The sequence below is a fragment of the Euprymna scolopes genome, chromosome 40, assembly GCF_053919585.1.
Source record: "Euprymna scolopes isolate OS-2025 chromosome 40, ASM5391958v1, whole genome shotgun sequence".
In the NCBI taxonomy this organism is placed as follows: Eukaryota; Metazoa; Mollusca; class Cephalopoda; order Sepiida; family Sepiolidae; genus Euprymna; species Euprymna scolopes.
This window is the reverse complement of record NC_136521.1, coordinates 70774250-70790048: the sequence shown is the minus strand read 5'-3', so window position 1 is coordinate 70790048 and position 15799 is coordinate 70774250. Positions and strand designations below refer to the sequence as shown.

Genomic DNA, 15799 nt, shown 5'->3' with positions numbered 1-15799 from the left:
TTTTGCGAGACATACACACACACGCGCACACACATTTTGCCTTTTATATATATAGACTAACAGGGGGTACCCGACATTGCCCGGGTGTCTGGAGGTGTGTGTGGTTTTGGGTAAATCAAAACTCGGGGAGGGGGGGGGGGATAAAAAAAGGTTTTGGTAGGTAAGTATGAGGATCAAACTGGAAACCTTGAAGCAAAGTTGGAAATTAAAGTGTGAAAAAAAACATGCGACATTAACCATTGGGCCACCGCGAAATACTAACAGAAACATGTTTGAATTTATTTAACTATTTAGAATTGGCAGGTGCACGTTTTAATGACTTAATGAGGTCAACTTTGACTGCGTGGTAGTATTTCATTTACTGCGGGAACGCTTTTTTTTATTTTTATTTTGCAAAGATGTTGGGGGGGGGACCAACTCCCCATAAAAAGGGGATTGACCAAATTGAATAGCAATTATCTGATATAAGGAAAATATTTCCACATTGATCAAATCTGATTGCTTACGGACATTTCCAGCGATCGCGACCGGAAAAATACCGCCAGAATTAGTGTCGCTTTTATTATACGAAAAAGTCTAATCCACATGCGGCAAGCAAAAAATGTTAAATATTTATCTTTTCGAAGTCAAGCGAATTAAATAGACAGGCGACCTCCGTTATTAACTCGTAGATATTATGATTTGTATGTGATATAAAAAGTTTTAAGAAGTTGTGAGCCGACCGACCGCTTCTCAGAAAAAAGCCTTTTACAGACATGCACAAAAAGCGAGCATACATACATACACACATTTTCGCATTTATATTTAAAGACTAGTGGAGGTACCTGGCATTGCTCGGGTGTTTGGGGGGGGTGTATGTAGGAGAGGGTGACCCTATTTTAATATTATAAAAAAAAAACGATGTTAAGAAAAATTGGAAAAACTAATACAAAGCAAAACAAGAACAAACGTAAAAAAAAAAGGGCAAAAAAATGTGTAAAAGAGGAAAAAAAGTTTAGGTAGAAATACAGGCTCGAACCCGAAACATCGAGACTAAGGCGGGAAAAAAATGCCTGCCACGTTACCCCTACGCCAAAGAGACATACACTTAATAACAGATAAAATTAAACCTTTAAAAACACTTGCAGGTGGTTGAAACTAATGTGAACATTTTCTAGGTCAAACATGACGTCATTGTCGTAGTAGCAGGTGCATAGAAAATGAAGGAACGATTTTTTCGGCACCCCTCCCTATACAAAACTGATGATTTTACGGTGAAGGAATTAATGTTTTTGGCCAATTTTTCGCTATTTGTCAGGTGAAGGTTGGAACTTTAAAATGATACCTATCTGGTGAAAATCCGTGACCCGTGTCGAAAGTTCTTGCGAGACATACACACACACACACACATACATACACACATTTTCGCTTTTATATATATAGATATATAGTAAGTTATGAAAATATATATGGCAATTAAGCTACACAGAATATTCCACATTTCATTCACGCGAGAATTCGTCAGGCTTATGCATAAGCCTGTTGAATTCTCACGAGAATGAATATTCTGTGTAGTTTAATTGCCATATATATTTTCATAACTTACTATCTAGCTCTATCTATGCATTGAGCACTGTCAATGTAAATACTGAAAATTTACGCATAAAATTATATCTTTGTATTTTAATTTATGTGATTATATATATAAATAAAAAAATAAAAAATTCAACAATCTTACATTTATAAGCGATAAAAATCGTGAATAAAAATTGGCAAGGGTCCGGTGGTCACGTGGTAAAACACCAGACTACTTATCGAGCCATTATAGGTTCGATCCTTGCCAAATAAAGTCTAGCTATACTGATGAGGAGTAAACTCTTAAACATGCATGTACATAGATGACTTACTTTTATGCACGTAGTAATTATTAATTAATTATTAATAAATAATATATATAATCCAAGTTTGGTTAGTATTCATAGGCTAAAATTTTATAATAATCAATATAAGAGCTCTGGTTTAAATGTGTCATGAAGTTTAGCCAAATGTTTGTGTGAATAAAACTAATATCATATTTCTTTTAGTGTATATCCGTTCCACTTTGTCTCAGAAACTGCTGGGCTGATTTGGCTGAAATTTTGTATGGACTTTTATGATAAGGTGCAGAGAACTTGTGTTATCCATTTGATTAATTGGATTAGTGTTTAGTGCCAAAATAAGCACAAATTTAACCACCAGTTTGGCATAAAACATTCCTTTTAAGTCAACGGGCTATAACTTTTATCCGTTTTTAACAAGTTAAGTCTATTATATAAATATTTATTCAAAAAGAAGGTTTTAGCAATCATTTATACATCAAAGAATACACACGCATGCATATATATGATTAAATAATAATTATTCTTTTATACCTACAGACACTATAGTATGTGAAAGATTGCTGAAACAGTCTTTCACATGCTATATATCACTAAGTAAAAGATTCTTATGGAATATTAAGATAATCTGCCCCACTACTAGTGTTTCATGCTTACGCAATCATCAGTGTAGGATGACAGTTCTTGCTGATCAGGAGATTCAAACTCAGCCACAATGCCACCTTTGACGCCTCTACTCTAACTAATAAACACTCCATTTGGGTGCAGACATTAGACAATTCAGAGTATTGAAAAACGGAAGTCATGAACCTTGCATAATATATATATATATATATATATATATATATATATATATATATACACACACACACACTAGCAGAAAGACTCAACGTTGTCCAGGATTGAATGAGGATCAATAAATATTCCACCCTCCCATACTTTGTCAACCAAAAATTCGATTGATTGACTTTTCTAGTTGGGGATTCATTGCAGTGTACTGAGGGGTGGGGGTGGGGAGATTCACAGGCTTCTCCGCAGTGACTTATTCTACAATTTGCACTGTAGAGAATCCACTGTTTTTATAGAATTCTGTAAATAATGGCTTCATTTAAAACTTAAAATGCACAAGTCACTTATCACCGTTCAAGTGTGCTCTAAACAGAAACGTTCATTTTGAACGCCCCTTCGTCTTATCAAAGAAGCAACTATCATTTTTATAAACTTATTTTTACATAATCACATTAAAACTAAACGTACAAAAGTCAAGTAACATGGTTCACTTGTGATCTAAAAAAACATTCATTTCGAACGCGTCCCTGTCTTATAAAAGAATCTACTGTTGATTTTATATGCGCTGCCTTTATGCTTGTGCAATGATAAAACTTCTGACATGCACTTGTGATGTTAAGGTGTATAAAAGTGTTAACTTTGATCAAAATCGGACATCCTTCTTTATTCAGATTTTGCCATTTTAGATTTTCGATACTTATCCAACACATTCCAATACAAAACCTATGTAAGAACACTCCCAGATACATCAAGTACCTTTGTGTGAAATTTCCAAAGAGTTGGTTGGTCCAGCCGTTTCCCGTTTCCGAGTTCATAGAGAACTCTCTCTCTCACACACAAACACAAACACACAAAGTTCCTTTTATATAATAATATATTAGTGGTCTGGCAAGGCCACAGGGGAGACAAGTTATTTACATAACCAGAATTAAAAATTCTATAGAAAAAAGTAAATAAAAAAAAATTATCTGAAAATGCAACATTTTCTTTAAGAAAAAAAAAGTCACCAAGGAAGGATTTAAGATATTAACAAAAATTCATAATATTTTGCCAAATTCTCAAACTCTTATATTCTTTAATAAAATGATAGATTACAAACGATGATGTCTATATTACAATAGCCAATAATATTTTGTGCGTGTAAACGAATGTGAAATTACATAAAAGTCAAAAGTGCATTAGCTTATCTTACTTAGGGACCTTTTGCAGAGCCCCAATAATTTCCCCCACTCTTTATCCGTGCCTAAACCTAAATGTAGATTCAATGAGCAAAGCTTCTTTCTTAGTTCCACAGATGTACAGTTCTATCTTCCGTTTGCCTGCTTTTCAGCTGATTACAATGTGGTCGTTTTCAAGTCCAACATAAACAAGTTCTTGAGCCGTTCCTCTTAAGTAATCCAATTTACCCAATTTACACTACTAACAATTTCTATGATATTATTCCATTGACTACTGTATACTCTTTAACCCTTATCCTGGAGTGGTCTCTGGGCCTTGATAAGTGGTGACTCCTATGTAAAAAAAAAAAAAAAAAAAAAAAAAAAAACCGGTTAAGCATTTTTAACCTTTGGGCTTCAAAAGTTTAAACCATTCCTGTAATAACCTCTTCCCTGTTGATTGTGATGTAATGCTGGTCTTGTGCAGTTCTAGGAGGTCCATCCTCCCAGGATTTGCTTTCTTTCTTTGAGAAGGCGCTAGTTTATTGCTAATTTCCTGAGACGCCCTTAATGGGCTGCTTAGGCATTTTTATGGGTCAGAGTATCTCCCTGAGGGTGCAGATTTTTCAATCCCATTTTCCAACCTTTGTGTCATACTTCTCATTGTGGGAGAGAAATAAATACCCAACATCGCTGAAAAGAGTTAAACATGATGATTCTGTGGGAAATGAACACTATAAATACTAGTTGTTTTGAGCCTACAGTTTTTATTGAAGAGATCATAATGAACCAATTGCTCACAAGCTAAGAAAAATATTAGATAGGGTAAAGTTTGATACCCATGTTTCCTGTTTTATTTTACTGAAATGTAATTGATTTTTGTCAAAAAAAAAAAATCAGTTTTATGCTATGAACAGATGTTGTAAGTTCATCTGTCATTACGTGCATGTGTGTGTGTGTGTGTGTATATATATATATATATATATATATATATATATTGGATTGGCAACTAAGTTTTCACCATTTTTTTTTAATTTGTATTTAAAACAACTACTTAATGAATGTATTCTCCATTGTTGTTTACAATTTCTTCCTAACGGTCAGCAAGATTTTTAATATGTCGTTGGTAGAAATCAAAAATAAATAAATAAAGTAAAAATGTTGTGTTGAAATTGTTCAGTTTTCTTGCTATTCCATTTTAACAATAGAAAAATAAACTGAAATTAACTTGAAGAAAAATTCAATAACAGTATTCTCAAAAACAAAAATTTACAAAATTTGAAAACACAATAGATTCAAAAATAAAATTAAAATTAAAACAAAAATGGTGGAAACTTAATTGCCAACCTAATCCCGGTAAGTTTTTTGTTCATAAGAGTTAATGTGGAAGACTATTGTGTTTATGTAATAATACTCAATAATAAGTAAAGCTATATAGCTATATATATATATATATATATATATAACACACTTAAAAACATATGTATGTGTTTTTAAGGATTAAATAAATTCTGTAAGTATTTAGAATTGTGATTGTATTTGTCTGTTTTTATACAGTTGACATTGACTATAAATTCTTCATCTTGTATAAATATTTGATATATTTTAAAATCCATTTTGTATTCTTATAATAAAAAGTAATAAAAAAAAAAGGAAAAATGATATTTAGGCTTGTGAATGTTTCATAAAATTATTACCTATTTAATCCATTTCCCTGGTGAATTATTTTTGTTAGAAAAAGTTTCATTTTGTTTTTTCTTTTGTTAAATTAACTTGAATAATCCAAGTGGAAATTGTCACAAAAAAATACAAACTCTATTACTACTAGACATATAAAATTCTCAAGACAGTTCCTGTGTTTCAGAATGATGCAGCAAGCTCAGAAAAGCAGTCTGTTTCCTAACATGAGTATGTTCTAGAAATGTCTTGTACACCTCACATCCTTGCAAAAATATTTTTTTTAAATTAAACATTTCAGGAAAATTCGGAAAGTAGTTTAACTACATATTTATAAAAAGTTTACGTAAAAGTTTAGAAAAGTTTAATATTTTCTGAGTTTTACTGCAACATCTTGCACATAAGTGAAACGAAGTTATAAAATCAATGTTTTTAAAAGTGACAATAAAAAAAAAAGCTTCCCAAGTTGTAAATTTATTCCTCTTTACGTGTTTTGCATTTTAACTTCTTGAGAGTGATGCGATTGAATATATATAAATGAAATGGGATATTACCGTTTGTGGTTTTTTTGTCTGAATTTTTGGAATATTAACTTATCAGTATGTACATTGTTTTTTTGTTTTTTTTTTTTTTTTTTTTTGCTTGCTTGTTTTTAGCAGGTGGGAGGGGTTTACTGTCCTCATTAGCATTGATATTTCCACTTCTACTACGTGATTTTTTGTTTTCTTTGACACCATTGTTTACTTACAATGATATTTTTATTTCTTACTAGCATGCTGCCCAGCGTTGCCCAGACATAAAATATGCATAAATATTATATTTTAATTAATGCAGATTTCATATTCATTATTATAGAGCCAATTTTCTATTGATTATTATCCAATATATAGTACTGGCCTAGGTGCCTGCCGTTGCCCGGGTGTTTGGAGGTGTGTGTTGAGTGAAAAAAAAAAAAGTTGTAGTAGGCAGGCAGGTTCGAACCTGTACCGCGAAGGAGGAAAAGAATGTGAAAAAGTGACATCTTTGCTGTTGCACCCATTGCCAAACCGGAAGTGACGTAAATTTAAATTAAGGCTAGACAATCGAAAAGAGAGGATGACTTTCGAAAATATCGGTGAAAAAAGCGACCCATCCCTGTAGAAAAGTGCCCAGTTGAGGGTGAAGGAATTAATGTTTTTGGCCAATTTTTCGATATTTGTCATCCGAAGGGTCCGGCTTCAAAATGATACCAATCTTGTGAAAATCCATTGCCTCTATCGAAAGTTTTAGGCAAACATACATACATACATTCATTTAAACAGACAGGTGAGATTTATATTATAGATAATTTCAAAAGTTATTTAAAAAAAAACATGACTTGAGTACTATTCACTAGAATCAAAATCAGAATGTTTAGTGCTTCAGCCTTGGTCGTTATTTATCTCTCTAGCATTGTTACTGTCTGAGCCATTGACAGATGAATATGAAAGGTTCAAAATTAAGTGATTTTGAGCTATGAATGTTTAATTTTGCATATGTGCAAAAATAACAGCAGGAGTAATGTTTTATTCAACTTACCCTGCCAAGGTCAACTGTTTTGTTTTCAATTTTGACCCCTTAGCAGTTATTTTTACAGGCTAAAAACCGAATTGAAAGTGTGCTACAGGATAAATCTCCTATATATCAAATTTCAACTATGTAGACCAAATATTCAAAGAGAAGTTTAGTAGAGACTTTTTGCGCACACACATACACAGACAAGGTCACTATGTTCGTGTGCTAGAACATTTTCATCTTAAAATTCTATGAAATTATGCACAGTGCAGAAATTATGCATAAATAGAATTAAGTGTAATAGTTAAATGAAATAAAATTCATCTCATAAGAAACCATAAAAATGAATAATTAATTAATGAGCATTCGTTTCTCAAAGGAATATGCAAATTAGTTAACCTTCATAAAGTTGCATATCCATAACTGAGTATATTAAGTTTTTTTTTAATCATTTTTAAATAGAAAAAGTAGGGTTTTAATATCAGTGTCAGAGCAAGAAAAACTCAACTTAATAGGTATATAAGTGTTTACCCTCCCGCCAAGGTGAAGATTATGTTTATAATCAAATCTGTCACAATATTTGTTTGTGTACAATCTAATATTCACATTGCTGACTCACTTGTCACTAAACTTGGTCAAAATATCGGTCATGGTTTAACTTGGAACTGATTTAATCTTTCGATATCTAGATCAAAGTTCAAGGTCACAGAAAAGCTAATACTTTTTGTGATGACTTTGGTTTTGCTTATTATAGAGATTCTCTGATCGGCCCATATTGTAGACAATGAAGTTCTACATCATATATGACCTTGAATTTATCCTTTGATTTTGAAAAAAGTTTGAAATGTTCGAAGAGTATTGATTTCTGATTTTTTTTTTTTCCAAATTTGATGTATGGTTGCGCCATTTTACCATTCCAGAAGATATCTCCCTCTTTTATAACGATAATAACCATACAAAATTTCAAAATGATCAAATCAAAGATTTTTTCAATCATCCATGTTTTTATGGCATAATTTCAGAAATGTTTTATACAACATGGAGAAAGCCTAGATAAGACTTTAACCCATCCTTATGATGTCAAGCAACTCACAACTGACTTATTTTCTTGTTAAATAATATTTTTGTTGACTAGTATCGTGTTGACATTTTTTAAGCTTTAAAGCCAGTTCTGTAAGGAATTATTAGAAAATGGCTAAGATATTTATGATGCTTTTACTTTTGGATAAATTATGACTGGAAACGTTTTCTTCTTGAATATGATATCATTTGCACTGAAAATAATTCCATCAAACAAATGATTAAAGTTAGCATCAAAAAACAAGCATTTTGGAAGAAATGCATTCATTTTTTTCTTCAAAATAAGACACATGAAAAAAAAATGAAAACAATAACAAACTAAAATAAGTATCAGTAAACTCTTGTGACTTCTATTTTTCAATGTAGAGTTCTTGAAGGGCTTTTCTTTTCTTTTTTTTTTTCTTTTTTGTTGGCTAGCCTGTTTGAAGTCTATGGGATTGAACATGGGTGGTGAGATTTCTTTCAAACTTGGTTGTTGTCTTGAAGTAATTCTACCTTCCTTCCCCATTTTATTATTATGATTAGTTCCTTACATCGAATGGCGTCATGCCTTGTCTGAAACGACTTTCCTAAAAACAAAAATAAATAATTTTTAATAATAATTTAATAATTTTAATTTTTAATAAATAAATCGTTTTTTTAAATAGATTTAAGCAAAGTGTAAACATGTGTTGTCAACAAACATCACTTCCAGTCAATATGGTTTGGGTGGTAGACGACAGTAAAAGTTAATCTGGTATTTATTTTTAAATTACTAAACACTCATGCTTAGCATGGAGAGAGAAATGAACATTGTTATAAATTTGGCTATGACAACAGCATATTCTTTTCATTGTTTTTACTCTCAAGTATATATCCGACACAGACACAATTAATTAACTGAGGATCACGTCACTCTACATAAAAACATAAGATATCAATGGATATATACCTGAGTATTAAAACAAGGAAAAGAAAAGCTATTGTCATAGTGTTATATAGTTATTATTATTATTATTATTATTAGACGATACCACTTGTGCGCGTATGTTACGTGAGTTCTTATTAGTAATGATATGAGTCTTAGTGAGAGTTCTTGTCTTATTACATATGATGTTGTATCTTAGAGAGAGAGATGTTGTTGTCATGACATTTTATAACACAGACATATAATAACAATACAATTTACCTTTTTGTAGAAATCACAAACACAAAGATGAGCTTTATCACAAACACATGATGAATTTATTTTCTGACGACCGGTCGACTTCCTCATTAAGAACTCAGTTTCACATTTTAGTTTCTGAAGTAACGTCTCGCTTCAGACGTCCGCCTGTCTCTGAGTTTTCTCACTGACTGTCTCCCCTGACTGTCTCTGACTCTCTCTATCTGTCTCTGACTCTCTCCCTACTATATTGAGAAATCCATGCATCCCGGCCACGTGAGCAAAATTCACGTGTTTCAACATGCGCGACTTTGCACGTTTTCGACATTGATTTCCCAATAACCTATTTTTCTTGTGTTGTTTCCACAAAGGAATTTAACCTACATATCTAATTTATTTAACCATATTTTATTATCCACATTCTTTTAACAATTGAATCGTTTATTTATTATTTATTTCATCCGAATTAACAATTTACTGGACATTCCATTTAAACCTATTGTTCTTTAAAACTTATGTCCAGGGTTCGATTTCTGCTTTCTCTTATTTCCATTTTAACTAATCTCTCTATTTTTATACTTACATGAACAGGGGACAGCCCTTATCATGTAACAATAGCCCTAGTTATAAACATTGAAATTATTGGACAAACGTATGTAAGAAACATCAATACAAATAATCAGCTACTTACTATCATATAAAAATCACTATGTGTGTGAGTTCCTTCCTCATAGGTTCCAAAACGGCTGAGCCTATATTTTGAAAATTTCATACAAAGGTAATTTATATATCTGGCAGTGTTCTTAGATATGTTTAGTACAGAAACTGATCCAATAAGTATCGAAAATCGAAAAAATCTGATCTTAAAAATAGTCTTTCTTCTCTTATAGATAAAAAAAAAAAAATTACAGGGGAATATTTTATATTACACCGGTGTAACCTTGGCCAGTGTAGTGTAAAATATTCCCCTGTCAAAATTATTCTTTTTTTATCTATAAAAGAAGAAAGACTATTTTTAAGATCGTCAAGCCCAAATATCAGCTGACGTGACATTGTATGCAAACACTGAAATGAACAACATTATCATTATTATTTTTTTACTTTTTTGCAAATTAGTCCACCAGGCAAATTATTCTTCATAATATATAATAATCAATAGAGGATTGATTCTATAATAATGCATAAACAATCTGCATAAATAAAAATATCATGTTTAAGCGTATTGTACAACCAGGCAGCCATCTAGTATATAAATATGATAAAAAAAAAATCAATGTAAATAAACAAAATATACATGAAGAAGATTAGAGAGCATTGGCTGAAATGTTGCATAAAATAAATATCAACATTTATTGAAACAATAGTAAAAAAAGAAAACAATGTACGCTTGTGCTTGAAAAATATTTCAGTTTACTTATTATTATAAGAATAGTGAGTATCTGACTAAATGCTCTGTGCTTTCTTTCAGTACCCGTCTCCCGAATGGGACACCGTGACTCCTGACGCAAAGAATCTCATAAATAGTATGCTGACAGTTAACCCCGCCAAGAGAATTACAGCATCAGAAGCACTGAAACATCCTTGGATTTGTGTATGTAGCCTTTTTCATTTCATTTTCTTTCTTTATATATTGAGTTAAAATTTTTTAAAAATTTAATTTAAAATTTAGCTCCAATTGATATGATTGGCTCTCATCTCACAAAAGCTCCTGTTTTGACAAGCTTCTGGATCTGACTTGAAATAGAAGATTTACATCCAATCTCTTGCCAAGGTTGCTGAAAAAAAATGATTGCATCATTCTACCATTCCAGAATATATTTCACTCTCAATGCAATCCTCTACTTGTCTAAGAGTTAGATATATCCTAAAATGGAGTACTGTTGCCACATCTGGCCAGGAGCTGCTCGGAGCACCCTATTCTGTCTTGACAGAGTTTAAAACTGACTTTATAGCCTAATAGATGATGCTCTTTTCTTCTCCCTGCAACCTCTTTCTCATAGAAGAGACGTTGTAAGCCTGTCTCTGATCTATCATTATTTTCATGATGCACTCGTCTGAGCTTCAATTTACCAAATTCAATTTCTACCACTAATGATCGATATGCTTATCTTCAAATGGCCTTCACACCTTGGTAAGTGGTGGCGCCCTTGTAAAAAATAAATACTGGGTATGATGAACAAAATGTTTATGACAAGCAATTATTCTGTTCTTCACTTCTTAAATCCAATTTTTTTAATGGGTCACCATTTATGAAGGCTTAGATGCCTTGAATCATCACAATAAGGTTGGCCAAGCAAGGAAAACTTGGAGACAAATGATTAAACAAGACCATACCGACAGTTGATCTACTGAATCATGAGGACTAGAAAGTGAGCTTGCAAAATATAAAAATATGTTTAACCTCTTAAATGAACATAAGATGATCCGGATGTTATATGTAAAATATGGTCTACATATAAACAATCTTTTGATGAAACAGCAGATATGATGGATCAATTTCTCTATAATTATAAAAGTTAAACTGAAAAAAAGAAATACATCACTGCTCTAGTAGATATCTCACTGCCAATGCAATTCTCTACCTGCACGTCCACTACTAACGATTACTACAATAGTGGCCTTTTGGTCAAGATAAAAGTGTAGTATCTGTTCTTCAGATGCTGCACTTCCATTTCTTGTTCTCTTTCAGTGGAGGAGCAGTCCTTCACAACTGAGACAATTTTTTTTATTTTTGTACCTTTTCTCCACGTTAAAAAACGACCCTGGTGTCTAACTCTGTCTTGTGGGGAGGCATAGTAAATAGGTACAATAGTGTCCATTGACTACTGTACACACATTAACCCTTATCTTCAAGTCGCCTCCGAGTTTTGAGAATTGGTGACTTCTTTGTAAAAAAAAAAAAAATAAAGAAAAACTTGTGTCTATTCCTCTATAGAAGAGTTAAATAAACTTGCATGTCCAGGCGGAGGAAGAACAAAAAGCCACTCAGGCTTTTTTTTTAAATTACATTCTCAATGTTTGTTGCTTTACTTTCAATAAAATTCTTATTAGACCTCTCAGCATTCGAGCAGTTGCATAGTTCTTTCACTTCTATATACTACACACTCACATGTATCTCATGTTTGCAGTTTGAACCTCTTGTCAACTTACATCTTGTCTTCATTTCTCTCCAAGGCCACTTAATGTATAACACCGTGATCGTGTATGGTTAAGATATTGTATTGCCTGAGTCAGCCTTATCATTTAAGTCTAGGAGTTTTTTTATTTCTTTACAATACCCTACCATTGCAGAGTGGCCTATGAGTTCAGAATAGGTAAAGTCTCTGTAACATTTAATCAACTATGCCAGATCTGGTGAAACAAAAATTCATCCTCAGATCTGAATTAGATTTTATAATAGCAACATCTTGCCTATACTTCTTATGTGGATGTGAAACTTGGCATCTCAAAATCAACCAAGGGAGGAAATTAGATGCGTTTGGTTCTAAATGTCTTAGAAAGATTCTAGGGATAAAATGGAGTAATCAACCAAGAAGTCAAAGATCGCACTAACCAGTAGGTAGTATCATTAATAATCTGCAAATGACGTCTAGGCTGGCTCGGAAATATCTGTAGATTGATTCCAGACAGAATTACTAACCAAGTGCTCCAATGGTGCTATGATGGACAAAGAAATTAAAAATGAACTGGAAGCAGATTTGATTGCAATGGAAAAATGAACTGGAAGAGATTTGATTGCAATGGAAAGAAATTGAAAAGACGATGTGGATCTGGTTTCAGATTGAAAGCGATTGTATATTTTGACTGCCTCATGTGTTGTAAGATGTAGACACTTCAAAGTCAAGTAATCACTTCAGAACTAAAACGTTAAGTGTGTGTCAATTCTCAAACAGGTTTATTGTTTATTGAGCTAAAAATCGATTTGTTTGCTTAATTTATGTTTTCATTTGATTTATTCTTTACATCTAAGACTAGACACGTTTTTCTATTATCATAGCTTTATCTTCTGATTGAACTTTTTAAAAAATTTAACCTTAATAAGCATGGTTACCGTGGTTAGATTAAGAACACTCGATTTTGAATCCTGATTAAAAAGCAATTTAAAATTACACAGACACTGTGCTTTACATCAAACAGAATTTCCATGGACAGAGTTTGTTTCTAAGAACCTCACATCGGTGGAACACATTATGATAGGGCTGCTTCCCTACAAACTATAACAATCCAATGTCAAGAAATGTTTGTCATGAACCGCCATCAAAAGTAATCAAATTTTGTTCATTCCATTTATTTTCAACCCTTTCATAATATTCTTTATTATTCGACTGATAGTTCATCCGTTTCTTTAACTTTTATCCTGAAATGACGTTTTTAGATAACAATCTGTTTATTATTCTTTTTTCCATAGTTCACAGCTTTCAGACTGATCTTGTATGCAATAAATGCCTGTGAGAAAATTGTGAGCAGCTATATATAGATATGTATGATAATATTAAATAAAGACAATAGTACGCTCTAATTTTGACATTTTCCTCATAATAAAGCACTCTGTTGGTGTTCTCTCCCACTAACCTTACCTATATATATATATATATATATATATATATATATATATATATATATTGTGCTGACTAATCCATCCCTATATATATATATATATATATATATATATATATATATATATATTGTGCTGACTAATCCATCCCTATATATATATATATATATATATATATATATATATATATATATACTACTTCATTTACTCACATAAAATTAATATACAAAAGTATAGATTTATGCGTAAACTTTAAGTATTTACTTCAAAGGTCAACCAATATCTACGAAACAGCCCTAAAAAAATAGTGGATACAAAAATATCGATATCAAATATAAGCAACAAAACACCAATAACTATAATAAAATTAAAAATAGAAGAAGAAGAACTATAATTTGGTATACGGCCCCATACAATCAAATGTTAAAAACAAAACTTGGCAAGAAATTTCTAGATCTTATTGAAAAACACTTTCCCGCAACCAACCCCTTACACAAAATCTTCAATAAAAATACCTTAAAGTTATCCTACAGTTGTCGCGAAAATTTAGAGATGATAATTAAAGCACATAATAACAAAATACTAAACAACAACAAAGTAAACAATAAAAAAAGTAAACACCATGACAAAAATAAAACTAACACTAGCAGAAATAATAATAATAAACCAACCCCGGGCAAGAACAACCATACTATAAATAAAAATACTAATAACAAACAAGATAAATGCAACTGTAGACACTGTACACTTTGCCCAGTTCAAAATAAATGTCTAACTAAAAGCGTAGTTTATCAGGCAACAATATTTGCAGAAGAAAACCAGAATAACAAGAAATATTACATAGGCATGACTTCCTTAGATTTCAAAACCCGATACTACGACCACAAAAGTACATTCAACAATAAAAAACACTGTATAAAAACAACACTAGCGAATAAATACTGGGAACTCAAAGAAAGCGGACATTCGCTGGTAGTCGAATGGAAAATAATAAGACAAGCTACCACGTGTAGGCATCTAGATAACCCATGTAGATTATGCCTCCATGAAAAATTTGCTATCCTGTACTTTAAAGAACCCCAACATCTATTAAACTGTAGAAGAGAAATAGCAAATAACTGTGTTCACAAAATAAAATTTACTCTAGGATATCGGTATAAAATAGTTTTAAAACTAACAAAAACAATAGAAAATAAACAAATAAATAAATTAAATAAACATGAATATACATAAACGATCACACATATATGTATGTATATATATATATATATATATATATATATATATGTATATATACACATATATATATTTATATATAAACTAACAATAATTAAAAAAAAAAAACACTAACCTAGTTTTAAAACAGACCCTTTGTCCGATAAAATGTATGGCCATTGGCTGATAGGAAGGGGCGCAGTGGATACTAGAAAGCTGATTGGCTAACTAAATCTTCAATAGAAGAGGACCATATAAAAACGATAAACAACCACAGAATTCGCACATAAGCCTGAGGAATCCTAGAGTGGATGAAATGCCAAATCTTCAGTGTAGCTTAATCGCCATATATATTTTATAAATTACTATATATATATATATATTGTGCTAACTAATCCCTATTAATCCTTAATTTCAGCTTCAGAAGAAATTCTGCATTGAACAGCTACCATATTACTTAGTTCACTGCACCATATAACAAAGGTCCATACAAAATTTCAGCTAGATTGGCCTAGTAGTTTCCGAGAAAAAGTGGAACAGACAAAGATATAATAATATAGATATATAAACATGATAATATATATTAAAAAAAAAAACATTTTTTAAATAAAATTCAAATAAATCCTTATGAGAATCAATTTCTAAAACAAAATGAAGCTCAATATTAAAACTAAAAGTATTTAAAGTTTGCTGTTATGAAAAGAATTTTGGGCTTTACGGACAATAATTTAATAAAGATATCTTTTGATAATTGCTCAATTATTCTGATTGAGTTGTTGAATTGAAAAGGAAA

At 31.5% G+C, this 15799-nt stretch overlaps 1 protein-coding gene across 32 annotated transcripts in view; it reads left to right on the top strand.

Annotated features, from left to right (window-relative positions):
* The window catches only part of LOC145265633 (calcium/calmodulin-dependent protein kinase type II delta chain-like), a 705488-nt gene that overhangs the window by 408531 nt on the left and 281158 nt on the right, over positions 1 to 15799 (top strand). For all 32 annotated transcript variants that reach the window (XM_080121704.1, XM_080121699.1, XM_080121701.1 and 29 more), the window contains exon 10: positions 10705 to 10827. In XM_080121704.1, coding sequence (XP_079977830.1) covers positions 10705 to 10827 — 123 coding nt within the window. The remainder of the gene's footprint in view (positions 1 to 10704; positions 10828 to 15799) is intronic.